Here is a 21906-nt window from a genome sequence, read left to right on the forward strand (position 1 = left end):
CCAAGCCCTGCGCTATGGGTCTTGGCCATCAGCTCCAAGCCCTGCGCTATGGGCCTTGGCCATCAGCTCCAAGCCCTGCGCTATGGGCCTTGGCCATCAGCTCCAAGCCCTGCGCTGTGGGCCTTGGCCATCAGCTCCAAGCCCTGCGCTATGGGCCTTGGCCATCACCTTAGTCTCAGAGTAAAGAATAAATGATCCTGGGCAAGCATGAAGTGGGAATAACTACCCAAAGAAGCAGAGCTCGCCTGGGGTAGAGGAAAGCATGTCAGGTGATCTGCCCAGTCCAGAGCTAGCTGCTTCATGCTTGTAGCTACTCCTGCACAGGAGCGGAATTCCTGGACACCTCCATCTCTTTAATCTGTGGAAGGACTATACTAAATCATCAAGTCCCACCAGAAACATCAACCTATCTTTCTCTTTCAGGTACTGACCAACCAGCTATGCAATGCCAAGATTTCCTGCTTTCAGTCATGCTTTTTCATTTTACTTTTACAGCCTGTAGCATATTGAGAGGACTCCTTAGCTCCAATCCTGTCCTGACATTATTGCAACCTCCTCCCAGGCCATCCCAGTAATCTTTCCCAAAACACCCGTCACTCCCCTGGGATACCACATCGGATTAACACCAGAGCTGTCTTATAACAGTACAATTTCTTTACCCAAGGAAGAAGCAGAATATATTGGCCTGAAAACGACCATTTATAATGTTGCAATCTAGGAGTTTTAACCACAGCGGCCACGGACTACAATTAAAAAGCACCCCCAATAAAAATTAAATAAAACACACTTGCAGAAGCTTATCAATTGCATATAAACTAAATATTTGTTTTCTCGTACAGTTTTGTTTTACAAATAATGAGTACAAACGTATATGCTATGGGAATATTCAGTGGGATATAGAAGGTTAAGGGGTGATTTGATTGAGGTTTTTGAATTTTGAAACGAACGGATAGGGTAGAGAGAGAGAAACTTTTTCCGCTGGTGGGGGAGTCTAGGACAAGGGGACATAACCTTAAAAACAAAGCCAGGCCATTGAGTAGAGATGTTAGGGAAAACTTCTTCACGCAAGTATGGAACTCTCTCCCACAAAAAGCAGTAGATGCTAACTCAATTAATAATTTTAAATCGGTTGATAGATTTTTGCTAGAAAGGGTATAAAAGGATATGGAGCCAAGGCAAGTGAATGGAGTTAAGATACAGATCAGCCATGATCTCAGTGAATGGCAGAACAGGCTCAAGGGGCTGAATGGCCTCCTCCTGTTCCTATGTATCAGGTGAAATGGTTGTGCTATGTCTATCTGAATTGTGAAAAACATTCAGCAGCATACTCACACATTCTCATGCTGTTTTTATGTGAGACTAGGGTGAAGTATAGATACTTATGGGTCTGTCACAGTTGGTAATAACACAGCAATTTGAAGTGTTGGACAAAGGGTCACACAAGAAGCACATCACCCATCACTAAAGTGTCACTTTTCCTATAGTGTACTGAGTGAGTGACATCAGCAGCAGGGGCAATACCTTTAACCTCGGAACCAGGTAGGAGAAAATAAGCCAGGGTTCCCACTCCTGACCCTACTGGATGTGTGTGTGGGTAACGGGTGAGGGCAGAATTGGGTTTGAGCTCAATGCCCTCACATGGTTAAATAGAGCACCAACATTCACTGCCTAGGCTCACAAGTGAAGAATTGGCACTTAAGCGAGGTACCGAAGGGTGCCCATCGCCTGACGAACAGTACCTCAGTGGGGGAGACAATACCTTCAGTAGAGGAGAGGAAAGAGTTGGCTGAAAAAGAGGAAGGAAATAAACAAATTGAACAATGCAGACAGAATCAAGTCAACAAGAGACACATCACTTGTTTGGCAGAAGTGCCAAGAGATACATGGCTAGCACGGTGCCATCGTAAACTGTACCTGTTGTGTCAGGATCTGGATTGCCAGTCGAAGCTCCTGTTCATTTGACTGTTTTGATTCAAGTTCACGAACACACTCTGTGACAAGAGAGAAGATATCAAACACTCTAAATGTGCACATATTCTCAATCCATCCACTAACTATTTCACAGATTTCTCCAGATTGGACTTCCTGCCAGACATCCCCACCTGGCCGTGCAGACTGACCGTCACACGTCCCCAGACCGATCCCACCTGGCTCCATAGACTCTGCCCATGTGTCTCTTAAAATTGCAATCGGGGTCCTAACTATGTTATAGGACCCCAATCTGCATAATCGAGACCTACCCTGTGAAACAGGCGGGCCCTCCGGCCTTTCAAAATAGCAGCGGCTGGAGCATTGGTGTTATCGAGGCGGTAAGTCTACCGACCCCATTTTGAGGCAGTGATGGAGTGTGTCAGGGGCTGGGAAAAACACAAGGCCAGGAATATATATTTTCAACAAGAAATTGCACTGCAGCTACTGACTTATGAAATACCAAAGGTCATGGGGTGGGGATGTGAATACCCCTTAACAAATATCACTGTAATCACTGCGCCAGGTACCTCACGATCGTATAGTGTTACATAACTTCAGTGAGTGTTAAATCATACTTGAAAAGGTCGGACGTTCATCGGGGTTTGCATGCCAACACTTTTTCATCAGGTGAACGAGCACATCACACGATTCTGGTCTGTCTGCAGGGATGTCCCCAAGGTCTGGCCTGTCACCTTTTTCTACGCACAGTTTTATATGCTGAGAATTTACAGCATCTGAGAAAAAGAGAAACCTCATTGAACACAGGGTACAATTTAGGGACCAGTAGCTGAACAAAGAGAAAGCAGTGTTTGCATACCATTAAACAGGATAACATAACACATTTCTTGACACAATTAGAAATATGCGCAAACTCTTCTACGCCAGGGTTCCAACAAAAAGTAGGCTCCTCAATTTTCGATTTTTAAAAAATTGGCCATTTCCCCAATTTATTTCTTGACAAGTGAACTGTTGGACACAAAGATGCAGCTTCTGATTACAATGGAGTGTAATCTCTGCTTCATATTACAGCACTGGCACCGACCCCGACGTCAGTGGCAGCAATATGATGTAGATAAGGAAGCACGACTGGCTGTTGGAGGAGCAAACAAGCACCTCAAGAGGCGGTTTTTGTCTGCCAACAAGAAATATAAATGGACGCCATAAACAGTGCTGGCTGCCATTTTACTCTGGCCACGGCCGAGTTACACAATCCACCCGCTGAGCAAGGCAGTGACGTGGCTTTCCCATCCTTGACCTGTGGCCATTGGCAAGGGTGTGCGGCCACAAAGTGAAAGCTGTGCTCGTGATTCTTAAAACAACTATTCATCCGAGGCTGCTCATGGACACAGTCATGGAATCCACTCCGCAATGGTGATCGGACAGGTTACATCGCACCAGGAGCCCTGACCACAACATGGGCCACGTTCCAGTATGGCAGAGAGTGGGACCCGGTTACCAGATAGGGTCCACAGATTAGACCTACAGATATAAACAGGAACAGATGTGCCTGGAAAGTGTGTGAAAATGGAACCAGTGCATCACACAACATCATGTAGGCAGTGAGAAAAAATGAAATACAAAAGTAATAAAATAAAATCCTTCAGTGCAGGATTCTCTGTTGACTTTTAATAAGCCTAGTTTACCCTAGATCAAGACGGATAAATGCTCCGCATAATATATCAAAAAGAATAAATCCTCTGCACACATAAAGCCACTGAAATACATACACAGTTGCACTTACTTTTATAAGGTGTTTGGCAGGTTAGTATCTCCCAGATGACAATTCCATAGCTGCGAGATTATAAATAGGAAATGGTCATAATGTTATTTGTTATAATTGATTTCAGGAACTAGCAACATTACAGCGTTAAAGTCGTGAGGTCTGGTTAAAGGCTAAGCAATCAACCAGATCGGCGGGAAACTCGAGCGGCAGAGCGGGGCTATAAAAGGCTCCAGAGACCAGGTAAGGCCTCACAGCGTCGGCGGGAAACTCGAGCGGCAGAGCGGGGCTATAAAAGGCCCCAGAGACCAGGTAAGGCCTCACAGCGTCGGCGGGAAACTCGAGCGGCAGAGCGGGGCTATAAAAGGCTCCAGAGACCAGGTAAGGCCTCACAGCGTCGGCGGGAAACTCGAGCGGCAGAGCGGGGCTATAAAAGGCTCCAGAGACCAGGTAAGGCCTCACAGCGTCGGCGGGAAACTCGAGCGGCAGAGCGGGGCTATAAAAGGCTCCAGAGACCAATCTCCGAACTCGGAACTCAAAGGGAAGGAGAGAGGTAAAAAATAATCGAAGTGTGACGTCACCAGAAAGCAGGTAAGTGATTGGTTGGTGAGTATTTCTCTCTTTTTAATCTTAAACTCTGTGGTTTATAGTTTCTAAGGTGTGATATTCATCATCTAAAATCGGGGCAGAGGGTATTTAAAAATAATATTAATAAATTTAATTAATTACATAGAATGGGAGATCAGGCGATGTGTTGCTGCTGCAATATGTGGGAGCTGGTGGACACCACTGATGCTCACGGTGATCACATTTGCAGTAAGTGCTGGCTGCTCGAGGAATTCTGGCCCCGTGTTGATGAGCTGGAGTCCGAGCTTCAAACACTGAGACACATCAGGGAGGGGGAGAGTTACCTGGACTCTGTGTTTCAGGAGGTAGTCACACCAATTAGAGTAATTAATTCAGATGTAGTCCGTGGCCAGGGACAGGATGGTGTGACTAGAAGTGAGGCAGGTACGGGGATCCAGGAGGTAGTGTTGGAGGAGCAGCAGCCCTTGCTCTTGTCCAACAGGTTCGAGGCTCTTACTCCCTGTGAGGATGGGAACGGGGACTGCGGGGAGGATGAGCAACCTGGCCACAGCACCGTGGAGCAGGGGGCCATTCAAGTGGGGGGGAGTTAAAAGAAATGTTGTAGTGGTAGGGGATAGTATCGTTAGGGGGATAGATAGGGTTCTTTGCAGCCGAGCGCGAGAGTCCCGAAGGCTGTGTTGCCTGCCAGGGTTAAGTTCATCTCCTCTGGGCTGGAGAGATATTTGGAGTGGGAGGGGGAGGATCCAGTTGTCGTGGTCCATGTTGGTACCAACGACATAGATAGGACAAGGAAAGAGGTTCTGCTGAGGGAGTTTGAGCAGCTAGGGGCCAAATTAAAAAGCAGAACCACAAGGGTAATAATCTCTGGATTACTACCTGAGCCACGTGCAAATTTGGCTAGGGTAAATAAAATTAGAGAGTTAAATGCGTGGCTCAAAGACTGGTGTGGGAGAAATGGGTTTTGCTTCTTGGGACACTGGCATCAGTACTAGGACAGGAGAGAGCTGTTCCGTTGGGACGGACTTCACTTGGCCAGTGCTGGGACTAGAATCCTGGCGAATCGAGTAACTATGGCTGTAGAGAGGGCTTTAAACTAATTGGGGGGGGGGGGGGTTTTAAGAGAGCGAAAAATAAAAATGACAGCGGAGAAGGCAATAGAGCAAGGTAGCAGTGGGGGAATTAAAAACCAGAGCGTGTCAGGAAGGGACAGAATGTATAATGATAAAGGTAAAGTAGTAAAAGGGGTAAAAGCAGGAATAAATTGTCAGAAAACATATTTGAAAGTTCTTTATCTGAATGCACGCAGCATTCGTAACAAATTAGACGAGTTGATGGTACAAATAACTACACATGGGTATGATCTGGTGGCCATTACGGAAACATGGCTGCAAGATGATCATGACTGGGAACTAAACATACAAGGGTATTTGACAATTAGGAAGGAAAGGGAGGTGGGGTTGCTATGTTAGTCAAGGATGGAATCACTGCAATAGTCAAAAATGATATTGGGTCAAAGGATCAGGATAGTGAAACAGTTTGGGTGGAGATAAGGAATAATAAGGGGAAAAAGTCACTAGTGGGCGTAGTCTATAGGCCTCCTAACAGTTGCAACTCTGTTGGTCGGAGTATAAATCAGGAAATAGTTGGGGCTTGTAACAAGGGAACAGCTATAATCATGGGGGATTTTAACTTTCATATTGACTGGACTAATCAAATTGAGCATGGCAACCTTGAGGAAGAGTTCATAGAGTGTATTAGGGACGGGTTCCTTGAGCAGCATGTAACTGAACCAACCAGGGGGCAGGCAATCTTAGATCTGGTCGTAGTAAAGGATCCCCTTGGAATGAGTGACCATAATATGGTTGAATTCCAAATTCAGTTTGAGGGTGAGAGAGAGTTGGATCTCAAACCAGCGTACTGAGCTTAAATAAAGGAGACTGTGAAGGTATGAGAGTAGAATTGACTAAAGTGGACTGGGAAAGCAGATTAAAGTGTAAGACGGTACAAGAGCAGTGGTCTACATTCAAGGAGATATTTCACATCTTTCAAGATAAATATATTCCACTGAGGAAAAAGGGGAGTAAAAGAAAAGACAGCCATCCATGGCTTAGTAAAGTAATAAAGGATAGTATCCGACTGAAAACAAGGGCATATAAAGTAGCCAAATCTAGTGGGAGGATAGAAGATTGGGAAGCATTTAAAAGCTAGCAAACAATAACTAAAAGATTAATTAAGAAAGGGAAGATAGATTATGAAAGTAAACTAGCAAAAAATATAAAAACAGATAGCAAGAGTTTCTACAGCTACATAAAAAGAAAAAGGGTGGCTAAAGTGAACGTTGGTCCCTTAGAGGATGAGACCGGGAAACTAGTGGTGGGGAACATGGAGATGGCAAAGACGCTGAACAAATATTTTGTATCAGTCTTTACAGTAGAGGACACTAAAAATATCCCAACACTGGACAAACAGGGGGCGAGGGGAGGAGCTAAACACGATTAAAATCACTAAGGAGATGGTACTCGGTGAAATAATGGGACTTAAGGCGGATAAATCCCCTGGTCCTGATGGCCTACATCCTAGGGTCTTGAGAGAAGTGGCGGTAGGGATTGTGGATGCATTGGTGATCATTTTCCAAAACTCCCTGGATTCAGGAAAGATCCCAGCAGATTGGAAAACTGCTAATGTAACACCCTTATTTAAGAAGGGAAGTAGACAAAAAGCTGGAAACTATAGACCAGTTAGCCTAACATCTGTGGTTGGCAAAATGTTGGAGTCCATTATTAAGGAAACAGTAACAGAGCATTTGGATAAACATAATTTAATAGGACAGAGTCAGCATGGTTTTACGAAGGGGAAGTCATGTTTGACAAATTTGCTCGAATTCTTTGAGGACGTAACATACAGGGTGGATAAAGGGGAACCAGTGGATGTAGTGTATCTGGACTTCCAAAAGGCATTTGACAAGGTTCCACACAAAAGATTACTGGTCAAGATAAAAAAATCACAGGATTGGGGTTCATATACTGGCATGGGTGGAAGATTGGCTATCTAACAGAAAACAAAGAGTTGGGATAAATGGTTCATTCTCAGGATGGCAATCAGTAACTAGTGGTGCTCCGCAGGGGTCAGTGCTGGGACCCCAATTCTTTACAATCTATATTAACGATTTGGAGGAAGGGACCGAGTGCAACGTATCCAAGTTTGCCGACGATACAAAGATGGGAGGGAAAGCAGTGAGTGAGGAGGACATAAAAAACCTGCAAAAGGACATAGACAGGCTAAGTGAGTGGGCAGAGATTTGGCAGATGGAATATAATATTGGAAAGTGTGAGGTTATGCACTTTGGCAGAAAAAATCAAAGAGCAAGTTATTATCTAAATGGAGAGAAACTGCAAAGTGCTACATTACAAAGGGATCTGAGGGTCCTGGTGCATGAAACACAAAAAGTTAGTATGCAGGTGCAGCAGGTGATCAGGAAGGCCAATGGAATCTTGGCTTTTATTGCAAGGGGGATGGAGTATAAAAACAGGGAGGTCTTGCTGCAGTTATACAGGGTACTGGTGAGGCCACACCTGGAATACTGCGTACAGTTTTGGTTTCCATATTTAAGAAAAGATATACTTGCTCTCGAGGCAGTTCAGAGAAGGTTCACTCGGTTGATTCCAAAGACGAGGGGGTTGACGTATGAGGAAAGGTTGAGTAGGTTGGGCCTCTACTCATTGGAATTCAGAAGAATGAGAGGCGATCTTATCGAAACATATAAGATTGTGAGGGGTCTTGATCGGGTGGATGCAGTGAGGATGTTTCCACTGATGGGTGAGACTAGAACTAGGGGGCATAATCTTAGAATAAGGGGCTGCCCTTTCAAAACTGAGATGAGGAGAAACTTCTTCACTCAGAGGGTAGTAAATCTATGGAATTTGCTACCCCAGAGAGCTGTAGAAGCTGCAACATCAAATAAATTTAAAACAGAGATAGACAGTTTCCTAGCAGACAAGGGAATTAGGGTTTATGGGGAGAGGGCAGGGAAGTGGACGTGAGTCTAGATTCGGATCAGCCATGATCCTATTGAATGGCGGAGCAGGCCCGAGGGGCCGTATGACCTACTCCTGCTCCTACTTCTTATGTTCTTATGTTCTTTTGGGCAATCATCCATTTGTTGAGGGAGTAGAGCTAGCAGGGCCTGTATTCCAGAGTCTGCAGTAACAGCCAAGCCCGGCAGCTACCCATATCAGGAAGGGCAGGCAGTACACCCCAGAATCCCCTGATATGCACAGTCCAGGCTCTCTGCCAATAGCATAAACTCAGAGAATTACCCCCTGGTTGTCCAAACTACAGGGCATGGGTCTTACGTGGCTGGCAATGCCCCAGTGACTTGGTCCATCCACTCCGGCCGGCTCCGTGCTCCTCCCACACTCCGGCCGGCTCCGCCCACACTCCGGTTCCATTGCTATTTCTGGTTATGTTTCTTGTGCCGCTGGCTTCGCTGGTTTGAATTTGTAAGCGCTGGTGGTTTGGCAAAGCCTGTCCTGAATTGTTGCTCCTGGACTGGTGGATACATCCCAAATCCATCAATGAGGAAGCAGCGCTGAGATCTGACGTTTCCAAACCACCAAAAAATCCAGACAGGTGAAACCAGCGATTCAAGAAATCTAACCAGAAATAGTGACAAGCAGCAACGGCACAGCCCTTAGATAAAATAGACTCTGCAAAGACTAAATATAATATAAATATTACATTAACCAAGGAAGCAAGCATTGGGAATAAACTAAACGTGCGTTTTACTGCAACAGGGATGCAAGGAAAACGGGGTGGATAGAAAATACAGAAAGGCAGAGGGAGTAGAGTCAAGCACAGGCTAAGTGGCAGCACTGACCATGGATAGGACAAGACAGGGCTACGATGACAAGTTTTTTTTTTTAATTCGTTCCTGGGATGGGGACGTCGCTGACAAGGCCAGCATTTATTGCCCATCCCTAATTGCTCGAGACGCTGGTGGTGAGCCACAGACTTCAACCGCTGCAGTCCGTGTGCTGAAGGTACTCCCACAGTGCTGTTAGGGAGGGAGTTCAAGGATTTTGACCCAGCGACGATGAAGGAATGGCAATATATTTCCTAGTCAGGATGGTGTATGACTTGGAGGGGAACTTGGAGGTGATGATGTTCCCATGCGTCTGCTGACCTTATCCTTCTAAGTGGTAGAGGTCGCAGGTTTGGGAGGTGCTGCCGAAGAAACCTTGGCAAGTTACTGTAGTGCATCTAGTAGATGGTACACACTGCAGCCACGGTATGCCGGTGGTGCAGGGAGTGAATGTTTAAGGTGGTGGATGGGGTGCCAATCAAGCGGGCTGCTTTGTCCTGGATGATGTCGAGCTTCTTGAGTGTTGTTGGAGCTGCACTCATCCAAGCAAGTGGAGAGTATTCCATCACACTCCTGACTTGTGCCTTGTAGATAGTGGAAAGGCTTTGGGGAGTCAGGAGGTGAGACACTCGCCGCAGAATACCCAGCCTCTGACCTGCTCTTACAGCCACAGTATTTATGCGGCTGGCCCAGTTAAATTTCTGGTCAATGGTGACCCCCAGGATGTTGATGGTGAGGAATTCGGCAATGGTAATGCCGTTGAAAGTCATGGGGCGGTGGTTAGACTCTCGCTTGTTGGAGATAGTCAATGCCTGGAACTTGTGTGACACAAATGTTACTTGCTACTTATCAGCCCAAGCTTGAATGTCGTCCAGGTCTTGCTGCATGCGGGCATGGACTGCTTCGTTATCTGAGGAGTTGCAAATGGAACTGAACACTGTGCAATCATCAGTGAACATCCCCATTTCTGGCCTTATGACGGAGGGAAGGTCACTGATGAAGCAGCTGAAGATGGTTGGGAACTAGGACACTGCCCTGAGGAGCTCCAGAACTAGCCGCGCCTCTAGCCAAGCTGTTCCACTACAGCTACAACACTGGCATCTATCCGACAATGTGGAAAACTGGCCAGGTATGTCCTGTCCACAAAAAGCAGGACAAATACAATCCCGCCAATTACTGCCCCATCAGTCTACTCTCAATCATCAGCAAAGTGATGGGAGGTGTCATCGACAGTGCTATCAAGTGGCACTTACTCACCAATAACCAGCTCACTGATGCCCAGTTGGGTTCCGCCAAGACCACTCAGCTCCCGATCTCATTACAGCCTTGGTCCAAACATGGACAAAGGAGCTGAATTCCAAAGGTGAGGTGAGAGTGACTGTCCTTGACATCAAGGCAGCATTTGACCGAGTGTGGCATCAAGGAGCCCTAGTAAAACTGAAGTCAATGGGAATCGGGGTGAAGTGGGGGTTGTGGGAGTATCACTGCTTTCCCTCCTAATACACCTCCCGGAGTATCACCGTCAGAGATCTATTATGTATTTAGTCACAGTGTTTAATGTGGCTATGCTTGCACAAAATAATACTGCTCATTTGGTATTTTATATCAAATTATTTGCATGTTACATTAACATTGCTTGTAAAGGGCTCAATAGTAAGCAACTAGGTGGTCCACTATGATAAAACGTTTGAATGTCATAGAAATAAAGATCATAGCATCAATTTTTTTCCAGCAGAACAACAACTTGCATTTATACCACAAAGAAAAATGGACCAAGGCGCTTCACAGAGGCAGCATCAAAAAAATGGACGTCAAGCCAAAGATATTAGTGGGGGTGACAAAGATTTAGTGAAAGAAGTGAGTTTTAGGGTAGGTATTAAAGGAGGAGAGGACGGTGGAGGACACAGCCGCCAATGGTGTGGCGAAGACAGAAGGCAATGCACAAGAGACCAGAGTCAGAGAAAGAGAGTTCGGTGGGTGGGGAGGGGTTGTAAGGCTGCCAGAAGTTAGAGAGATATGGAGTATGAGGCCATGAAGGGATTTAAACATGAGGATGAGAAATTTAAATTGGAGAAATAGGGGGACTGTGAGCCAATGCAGGTCAGCAGAGACAGAGGTAATGGATGAGTGGGACTTGGTGTGCGATACGATACAAGTCGCAGAGTTTTGAATGAGCTCAAGTTTATGGAGGATGGAAGGCCAGCCAGGAGAACATTGGAATAGTCAAGTCTGTAGGTGACAAAGCAGCAGATGCACTGAGGCAGGGACAGAGACGGGCAATATTATGGAGGTATTTGTGATGGGGAGGATGTGGGGTCAGAAGCTCAGCTCAGGATCAAATAGACACTGAGGTTATGAACACTCTGATCAGCTTGAGATAGAGTTTGGATAGGGACATGGAATCAGTGACAAGGTTGCAGAGTTTGTGGCGGGAGCTAAAGACGATGGCTCTGGTCTTCCGAATGCTTAGCTGGAGGAAATTGTAGGGCAAGCAGTCGACAACACTGGGATAGTGGAAGGGTTGAGAGAGGTGGTGGAGAGGTAGAGGTAGTTGTCAGTGTACGTGTGGAAGATGCCCCCATATCTTTCAGATGATGTTGCCAAGGGAATGCATGTAGATGAGGAGAAGGGAAGCCAAGGATAGATACTTGGAGGATTCCGAAGTTAACAGTGAAAGGGCAGGAAGAGAGGCTATTGCTGAAGATGTTCTGGGTACGATTGGATAGGTAAGAGTGGAACCAAGTGAGGGAAGTCACATTGAGCTGGCCTACAGAGGAGAGGCATTGGAAGATAACCACATGGTCAACCCTGTCAAAAGCTGTGGAGAGACTAAGGCAGGATACTGCACCACCATCAGAGGTGCCATGTGTGATTTTGGTGAGGGCTTTGGGAGGGGTGGTACCCTGATTGGGAAGATACAAAGAGGGAGTTATGGAAATGATAGGCACGGATTTGGGAGCCAACAGCGACGAATTTGGAGACTGGAGATGGAGTGGTAGTTTGCATGGACAGAGGAGTTGAGGGTGAGTTTTTTTGAGGAGGGGTTGGTAAGTCTGGTGACAATGATTTTTTTATAATCTGCTACTCAACAATTCCAACCATAAGTATTGGAAGTACAGTATGTGGATAATATCACTGATCCCGGCTCTATCTAAAGGGCAGCCAAGCAATCTTCAGTTAGATGAGCCTTTGTACCGTTGGCCACAAAACAAAGCTCCAGCTCAGAAAGTGAAGTGAATGGAAAGATCAGTTTCTTATCCACACCCTTTCACTTCTCGGTACTATGACACTCTTCTCAGAAGGCCCATAAACTAGGAAATATAATGAATGGTTGCTGACATCAGAAAACCGGGTGAGGAATGTGCACATTCAATCCATGCTAAACGACACCAATAAATGACTCTTCTCCATCAGAGAACCAGTGAGGTCCCATCAATTTAAACTTCAACTACTTCCCCAAAAGGTGTCATCAAGAGCCCCACTCTCCGAGGAATACCGGGACGAGCTAAAAGCCAGACATTAACTACATGCCAGCAACTGTCTCCTACAGGTGACGCCCGCAGTGTACCCACTAAATGAAGCAAACACCTTTGAATTTGTGGCATAACAAGAAATCTTTCACAGTGCCCAAATATTCCCCTAACTATACCACAATCCTATCCGATCCCCATTACCTCTCCAGCACCCAGATACACTGGGCTAGAAATTTGTCTTGGGCAGTATCATAAAATGGCCAGTATCGCATGAGCCGCCTGTTATATGCCTCGCCCGATATTCAGTTTTATAAAAGTTAATCGGCCAGAGTAGCGACCAGAGCGTAAAACAGGCAGCCAATGCGAAGCTGCTTGTTTTGCACTACCTCCCATTTCTATCCCACTGTCATTGCATCACACACTCAACTGTGTCACATATAAACTTTAAATGTAGTCATCATCAATTTCAAACATTTTGCAGACTGTAGGCCCAATTTTAACCCCCCACCCTGCCCCCCCGCACCTGACAAAATAGAGACAGGAAGGAGGCCAGATTCACCCCACCCGCGATTTTTACAGGTGGGTTTGGGGCAGCGTGAGGCCTTTGCCACAGGAAGGCAAGGACCTCATAAATATTCAAAAGTTGGGGTCCGATGACACCATTCAGAGCTTGACGGGAATTTAACCAGCAGTCACTCGTTTGACACAGAGTGCGAGCATCGCCATGGAAACCTGGCACCAAGGAAGAGCTGGCCCAGAAGGCGGAGAAAATACATTATTTTTTTTTTTTTTAAGATGTCCTTGTATGCCTGGAGGAACAGGAGTGCTCCTCCAGGGCCACAAGGAAACTTAGGCCCTTCCCTCGACTGACCGCAATCACCTACCACACCCCCCTCCCCACCATTTACCTGACTTCCGGGAACCATTCACGTGGGTCCCTGGCGGTGGCCGCCTGCCAGTTTCAGGCGGGAGTTGGGCCTAAACTATGTTAATGAGGCTCGTAAGTTAAAATGGCACCAGCGAGACTATCGTTCATCCCACCAGCCCCAGGCTCACCTCTCACCCCATGGTTAAAATTGGGGCTTGTATCTTTGTTGCTTTATCTCCTGCTCAAAATTGTCTTTGCAGAAGTGAGTTTACAACTACTTCTTAAACACTTTAGCACAATAAACACTGCTATTGTACTCCCAGAGCTGCCTGCTCATTGACCCGAGAGTGCGCTGTCGGCAGTGTTAGGATGTCAATACTGTTTACTATTTAGCAACACAAACAATCCCAACTGTTCGATATCTGTTTTGCACATTCCATTATAAATCCATTCAATGATTTAACAACTTTTCAAAAAATTAGTAGGTCACCCATGGTATTACTTTCAGTAAGTTGGAGGATATGCTGTTTTATAAGGACTGGAGTACTATACCATAAAATGCACTCTATTATCTGGCTGCTACGGTATTCTTGTGTGCAGTCTGGTGTGTCCCCTTAAGATCTAATTCATAGAATCATAGAATAGTACAGCACAGAAGACCATTCGGCCCATCAAGTCTGCGCCGGCTCTTTCGCAGAGCAATCCAGTTAGTTCCAGTTCCCTGCTCTTTCCCCATATCCCTGCAATTTTTTCTCCTCAAAGTATTTATCCAATTTTCTTTTCAAAGCTACTATTGAATCTGTATCTACCACCCTATCAGGCAGTGCATTCCAAATCCTAACCACTCATTGCGTAAAAAAACATTTCCTCATGTCACCTCTGGTTCTTTTGCCAATCACCTTAAATCTATGCCCTCTCGTTATTGACCCTTCAGCCATTGGAAACAGTTTCTCTTTATTTACTCTATCTAAACCCTTCATGATTTTAAACAGCTTTATCAAATCTCCTCTTAGCCTTCTCTGCTCCGAGGAGCACAATCCCAGCTTCTCTCATCTATCCACGTAACTGTAATCCTGCATCCCTGGAACCATTCTAGTAAATCTCTTCTGTACCCTCTCCAAAGCCTTCACGTCCTTCCTAAAGTGTGGTGCCCAGAATTGGACACAATACTCCAGCTGGGGCCAAACTAGTGTTTTATAAAGGTTTAACATGACTTCCTGATTCTTGAACTCTATGCCTCGATTTATAAAGCCCAGGATCCCATATGTTTTATTAACTGCTTTGTTAACCTGTCCTGCCACCTTCAAAGATTTGTGCACAAGGTCCCTCTCTTTTTGCACCCCCTTTAAAATTGTACCATTGAGCTTGTATTGTCTCTCCTCATTCTTCCTACCAAAATGTATCACCTCACACTTTTCCGAGTTCAATTTCACCTGCCATGTGTCTGCCCATTTCACCAGCCTGTCTATGTCTTCTTGAAGTCTATTAACTATCTTCCTCACTGTTTACTACACTTCCAAGTTTCATGTCATCTGCAGATTTTGAAATTGTGCCCAGTACCCCCAAGTCCAATGTATTAAATTATATAAAAAGAGCACTGGTCCTAGTACTGAAACTTGGAGAACGCCACTGTATACCTCCCTCCAGTCCGAAAAACAGCCATTCACCCACAACTCTCTGTTTTCTATCCCTTAGCCAATTTTGTATCCATGCTGCTACTGCCCCTTTTACCCCATGGGCTTCACTTTTGCTAACAGGCCTAGTTTGTGGTACTTTATCAAACGCCTTTTGAAAGTCTATATACACACAACATCAACTGCACTGCCCTCACCCACCTTCTCTATTATCTCATCAAAAGAATTACTATGTATCCCGAGGTTAATTGTTCAGGGAGAGCCAAAGTCAATTGAGGGGGGGGGGGGGGGGGTCAGAAAAATCTCCAGCAGGAAATGACTGGCTATCTTTTGAAAATAATTTTTGAAAAATCAGACACTGATTTGCATGCGAAACAAAATATGGCACCTGAAGTGTGACAGACATATATCAAAGCTTTTACATACTAGCAGATCTCCCATGACATTGCTGGGCGAAGGATGAGGAGGGAAAACAATTAGCCAAGATACAGTTCTGATTGCTATCCTGTAATTCGTGCTGGAAAGTGTGGACAGACAGCGGTAGATTTTCAGCTTGCCATCCAGGATCAATGCGGTCGTTAAAACGGAAATGAAAACCAGGCAGTTTCTATAACAAGCGGCCAATCCACAACGCCAGTTTTACACCCGGGTGGCATGTTGAAAATCTAGCCCATAGTGAGGACAGGTTCAGGGTCGGCTGTGCTGCCCACGTAGTCGAGCTGTCTGGCAACAGAATGGCCGCAGCAAGAGTCAGCGTCTCGAGAGGAGGGAAGAGAGTTGGAAGGGCAGCCAGGTATTGTTAAAAGATGTCAGATCGCTGATGCTGCCATTTGTGTTTTAAAGTTGGTTAAATAACACTTGGGTGCTCGTTAGTTAAATGAAACTCTAAAGAACTGTTGAGAAAGAGCTTCAGAAACACAGGACAAACTTCTGTCATTATTGTAATTTAGGAACTTTTCTCACTTACCTGTACACATCAAACTTCACATCTTTTCTGGCATTGATGTTCTCAAAGCATTCTGGTGGTATATAACGAAGGGTGCCCCCATTTCTGCTGCATGTAGAGCTATACTGATCTGTGAACTTCCGACATTTTGCCAGGCCAAAATCACATATCTAGGAAGGAAGACCAGACTTGAGACATACGGTTTGAAAAACAACTTGAAGCAAGAAGGTCCCTTTTCACACAGGCAGTAGTGTAGAATTGGCCAAGCCATCAGAGTCCTAACATTGTGGAAACTGTTCCATTAATATTGTGGGACGATTCCATGGCAGCCAGTACGAGAGAGCATCTGTGCAAGCTTATGCATCTGCAATTGGTTTTAAATTGCTATTTGTGGCTTTGTTTCTGGCTGTTCTGCCCTCCTCAATGGTTGGGGAGCATATACACAGCCCAGTGAAAGTAGTTATTTTGCAAGCCTGTAAAGGTGGTGCGAAAGAGCTCACCCTTCTCCCCAACAGTATAGTGTGGCCCTCGCTGCCAATCCCTGGGTTTATATTGCAGATTGTGATGGAGGTTATACATCCAAAATGCTAACTTGTCTTTTCACCTGATAGATGCTGACTGACTGGCTGTGCATTTCCAGCAATTTCTGGTTTTATTTTAGATTTCTACCATTCAGAGTTTTTTTTTTTCTCCTTTATATTGCAGGTACCACCACTTTTCAAACAGGTTCCTAACCCTGCCAAGGTAGCACCTCATTTGCAATACTACTGCTGAGATCACAGCTTCACTTAGTGATGGTAAGATTCGGGCAATATTAATAGCTCTTAAGTACAGCGCATCAAGCTTAACATTATGTTCAATTTACCTTAATGCGATAGTCCTTGCTCAGCAGAATATTGGCGGGCTTCAAGTCATGATGAAACAGAGCTGGCGTGAGGTTATGTAAGTAGTTCATTCCCAAAGCAATCTCATACGCAAAACGCAGACGAAGAGGCCAAGGGACTTTATAGCAGTGAAGGAGGCAATCCAATGATCCATTCTCCATGAATTCAGTTACCAGTCCCAGCGATTTGATGCCATTCTCCAAACGGCATTCTGTAACTCCATACAATCGCAGAATGTACTCAAATTGTGCTTTGTGCATCTTCTTTGCCTCTTTTAATAATTCATGTTCGTCACTGCAACAGAGAGAGATGTCAGTGATGCAATATCACTATCATATCCTCAATAGGTGAAATAGGTGAAACACCTCTCAGTGCCCTATCTTGTTCACTCCTACAATACTACTACAGTGCATTGAGAACTGAGCACAAGCTAAGGCAGCAGTGTGTCAGAGCACAGATCTGCGAGGATAATGTATAGAAATGATGCAATATATTACTGTATTAAAACATCAACAAAAATTAAAAATTGGTGAAGCAACCAACAATTTCTTGCATTTATATAGTGCCTTTCACATGCCCCAAAGCGCTTCACAGCCAATGAATTACCTTTGAAGCGTAGACACTGTTGTAATGTAGGGAAATCATGGCAGCCAATTTGGACTCGGCAATGAGATAAATGACCAAATAATCTATGATTTTTTTTTAAATGATGCTGGTTCAGGGAAAAGTACAGGCCAGAATACTGCTGTAACTGTTTTGTATCGCCAGTATCTATCTGATTGAGAGAAGTGAGGGGCTCACTATTCCACCGGTCACTCCATCTGACTGATTCTCCTTTAACATAATTTGTTTTTAAAATAACTTTAATGGTTTTGTTAAGTTTAAACTCTACCCTCACAAGGCACAACATAATGCAGATGGTCTTTAAAAATTACTGTCTAATGATCGGCAATCATTCTTTGAACACAACACAATGACAAGAATTGGATCAAATAAAAGTCACCCACACATAATGGGCCACAATTTACTGTCAAAGTAACGGCGAGGCTAACGGCGCTCACCGTTATTGATGCGCAAATCGCACAGCAACTTCAGGTGAGGGCAGATGAGTGGTTAACTACAAAACTCCAGAAGTTGTTGTCCTAGATGTGTCGCTCCGCCGTTAGCTTCCCAAAAACAGCACCTCACTGTCTGATTCACCATTCAAACGCATTAAACAGTGGGAATTTCCTCTACTTGGATGGTAGATACGAACTAAACACCCCACAGAAAGTTAGGGCTTGTCCATTTCAGTCTAAGTACCATTTTTAATAGTGTTGTAAGTCTTAATTACTACCAACCTCTCTGGCACTGAAAATTAACTATTACAAGTGTGAAGTTGCAATCCTTCAGCTTTTCATTGTGGTTGGAGATTTTTTTTAATGTCAAATAAATTTTAACTTGCAGTCTCTTTTATCTCTCTCTTAATCCAATCTTTCTTTCCCCCTCTTTATTTTGCTTTCTGTACCTGAATTGACATTGAACTCAATATTCTAACCGACACTTCCTGGTTCAGAGTGCGTTGCTCATGAATAATTCTTCGATCTGATTGCTCAAGGAGATACACAGTTGCTTCCCCTGCTCACACAGATCCCAAATGCCCTGTAGAGGGCACAGTGCCGTTTCGATCCCCCACTTATAGCAACTTTCCTGCAAACACTCATGGAAATTAAATTGGTGAGGGCAAGTCTAACAGCGGGCAACATTCGATCGGCAGCTACAGTAAATTCTGGCCCATTGCCAATGATGGAAATGCAGTACAGCTCTTCACCCATTGCAAATAAAACAAGGAGGCAGTTCCTATTCTAATTAAACATGGGGAAAATGCCGGTTTGTCTCCATAATTAAAGACCCAACAATAAAATCACCATCCCACAAATGGGACATTTCCAAGCTGCTCTTTCCTGCAATTTTGTTAGGAATTGGCAGAGAAAAAGCAGGTCTTCTCTCTGTTCATTAAAAGGGGAATTTCACATCCAACGTTGGGCTAAACATCCCCACCCCACCTCCGCATTTAAGTTAGATTAAACACAGAGTTCATGTAGGGTCAGTGTGGCTGTCCAGTTCTCTTTCAGTTCACGCCTTCAAGGATATTTCAATTAAAACTAGAGAGAGCAACTCTTCACTCCATCCTCGCAGTCTATTACAAGCTGAAATGGGAAGCATGAGTGCGGATTTACAGTAAATCCACTGATACTCAGTTCACGCCCTTATTACAGAGTCGGACAACTTCGTGGCGGCTCATTCCGTACCCTCCATTCACTTTCATGTATTTTATTGCTACGGCAATCGCCCAGATCCGGTGGCGGGCTTTGTAAACTTCGCCGAAGCCTCCGCAGCCGACGATCTTCTCACTCTGCAAATGTTGGGGGTCGATGTTCTTGAAGTCAGAAGCCATGGGGTTCGCGGACACGTCCTGAAACTTCTCCCGACCCAGTGCCGCGGGGCCCGGGCAACCATCCATTCTCCTCCAGTCGCCCTGCCCGCAAGAACCAGATCCTGTCGCAACTATTCTCCGGAAACTCCCGCCCCCAAGGGAACCACGTCAAAATAAAGTGTAAATCTCCTGCTGCAGCTTGAAGCAGCGGACTGACATTCTGTTTTATTGTGGTGTCTTTCTCTGATGGCAGGATGGGGGATGGTTCTCGAGATAAGGACAGGTTGAAAGTTGTACTTCACCTGTGGGCGTAAGATTGTCAACCCTCAAGGATTGTCCTGGAGTCTACAGGAATCACAGAATCACAGAAACCCCACAGTGCAGATAGAGGCCATTTCGGCCCATCGAGCCTGCACCGACACATATCCCACCCGATCCCCATAACCCCACGTATTTAATCCCCCCTAACACTAAGGGTCAATTTATCATAGCCAATCAACCTAACCCGCACATCTTTGGACTGTAGGAGGAAACCGGAGCACCTGGAGGAAACCCACGCAAACACGGGGAGAATGAACTAAAGATTAATCTGCAGGAGAGAGCTGGGAGTATCTTGGAAGAAAAACCATAAGGGCAATAAAAAGATTTTTTCTTTGAACATTTTAGAATAGTACAACAGAGGAGGCGGCCATTCAGCCCATCGAGTCTCCTCTAGCTCTTTCGAAGATAATTCAGTTAGTCCCAGCAATTTTTCCTCCATCAAGTATTTATCCAATTTCCTTTTGAAGGGTACTATTGAATCTGTTTCCACCATTCTCAGGCAGTAAAATCCAAATCCCAAACAATCGTTGTGTAAAAAAGTTTCTCATGTTCCCCTCTGGTTCTTTTGCCAACTACCTTAAATCCATGCCCTCTGGTTATTGACCCTTCAGCCACTGGAAACAGTTTATCTTTATTTACTCTATCTAAACTCGTCAGGCTTGTAAACACCTATCAAATCTCCTCTTAGTTTTCTCGAAGGAGAACAACCCCAGCTTCTCCACCCTACCCACATAACTGTAATCCCTCATTCCTGGAAGCATTCCAGCAAATCTATTCTGTATCCTCTCCAAAGCCTTCACGTCCTGTATCCTCTCCAAAGCCTTCACGTCCTTCCTCAAGTGTAGTGCCCAGAATTGGACACCATACGCCAGCTGGAGCCAAACTAGTGTTTTATATAGGTTTAGCATGATTTGCTGGCTTTTGCACTATGCCTCTATTTATAAAGCCCAGGATCCCATATGCTTTATTAACCTGTCCTGCCACCTTCAAATGGCCCTCTGTTCTTGCACCCCCTTTAAAATTGTATCATTTAGTTTGTATTATCACTCCACATTCTTCCAACTAAAATGCATCACTTCTCACTTTTCTACATTAAATTTCATCTGCCATATGTCAGCCTGTTCCACCACCGTTTATATCCTCATGAAGTCAATTACCATCTTCCTCACTGTTTACGACACTTTGAAATTGTGTCATCTGCAAATTTTAAAATTGTGCCTTGTACACCCAAGTCCAATGTATTCAATTATATAAAGAGCACTGCTCCTAGTACTGAACTCAGGAGAAACACCACTGTATACTTCCCTCCAGTCCAAAAAACAGCCAGCCATTCACCACAACTCTGTTTTCTATCCCTTATCCAATTTTGTATCTATGCTGCACTACTACCCCTTTCATCCCATGGACTTCAAATTTTGCTAACAAGGCTTTCATGTGCTTATGAAACATTGAGACTTAAAAGGCTATCTGACAGGTAATGAAGCATTACCCAATCAGGGGTAATGAAGAGCCTGCTCATTTTCCAATGGAGGTGGAAAGACAGGGTGCCATGAGGATGGGTGTATCTAGCAACCAATGGCAGGAGCGGGGCGGTTGGTCGTGATAGAACCTCCACGCTCAAACGAAAGTTAGCGGCCCGACGTGGGCAGTGTTTCTCTGTGGGGCCTGTCTACCTTGAGCAATCAAGATATTAGGCAAACTATTTTACCAGAGGACACTAGACAGATTATGACAAACATTGGGCCAGATTTAGCTGCAGCAGGGAATCTAATGGCATCTACTGTTAGATTTGCCCTTGCACATTTAAGTTTAACTCATGCAGTGAGGGAAACAGTATCTGGGACCTAAATGAACAGGGCAAGCAACTATGTAATTCCTTAATGAAACAGATTGAAGGATTGTGACATTGTGTAGGGACTGAGAAAAAAGTTTAAATGAGTGTGGGTGAATTCAATGCCACATTACAAAGAGTAAAAGAGTGTGAAAAAAGACAAGGAAAAGTAACAAATTTCAAACTTGACATTTTTTAAATCTCCAACAATTAAAACCTGAAGAAATGAGACTTTTAATTAAGTGTCAGAGGTTAATTGGCAATAATTAGCACATATCGTTTGGGTTCTATGGTAAATTTAGCTCGTATCTACCACCCAACTTCACACCATTCAATGCATTTCAATAGTGAAGCAGACAGCGAGACGTGGTTTTCGAAGTTAATGGTGGAGCG

General features: G+C 44.8%; 1 protein-coding gene across 4 annotated transcripts in view; it reads right to left on the reverse strand.

Annotated features, from left to right (window-relative positions):
• LOC147116329 (receptor-interacting serine/threonine-protein kinase 4-like) overlaps window positions 1-21906 on the reverse strand; it is a 65095-nt gene that overhangs the window by 18636 nt on the left and 24553 nt on the right. For 2 of the 4 annotated variants that reach the window (XM_085991186.1, XM_085991185.1), the window contains 6 exons: window positions 16927-17239; window positions 16083-16231; window positions 3713-3762; window positions 2547-2705; window positions 1915-1991; window positions 1760-1786 (listed from right to left, as the gene is read on the reverse strand). In XM_085991186.1, coding sequence (XP_085847312.1) covers window positions 1760-1786; window positions 1915-1991; window positions 2547-2705; window positions 3713-3762; window positions 16083-16231; window positions 16927-17239 — 775 coding nt within the window. Of the gene's footprint in view, window positions 1-1759; window positions 1787-1914; window positions 1992-2546; window positions 2706-3712; window positions 3763-16082; window positions 16232-16926; window positions 17240-19236; window positions 19660-21906 lie in introns of those variants that run through there. The other 2 variants (XM_085991187.1, XM_085991188.1) reach the window with 2 other exon arrangements.

The sequence above is a fragment of the Somniosus microcephalus genome, chromosome 6 (genome assembly GCF_052327205.1).
Source record: "Somniosus microcephalus isolate GS21.2 chromosome 6, FLI_Smic_1.0, whole genome shotgun sequence".
NCBI lineage: Eukaryota > Metazoa > Chordata > Chondrichthyes > Squaliformes > Somniosidae > Somniosus > Somniosus microcephalus.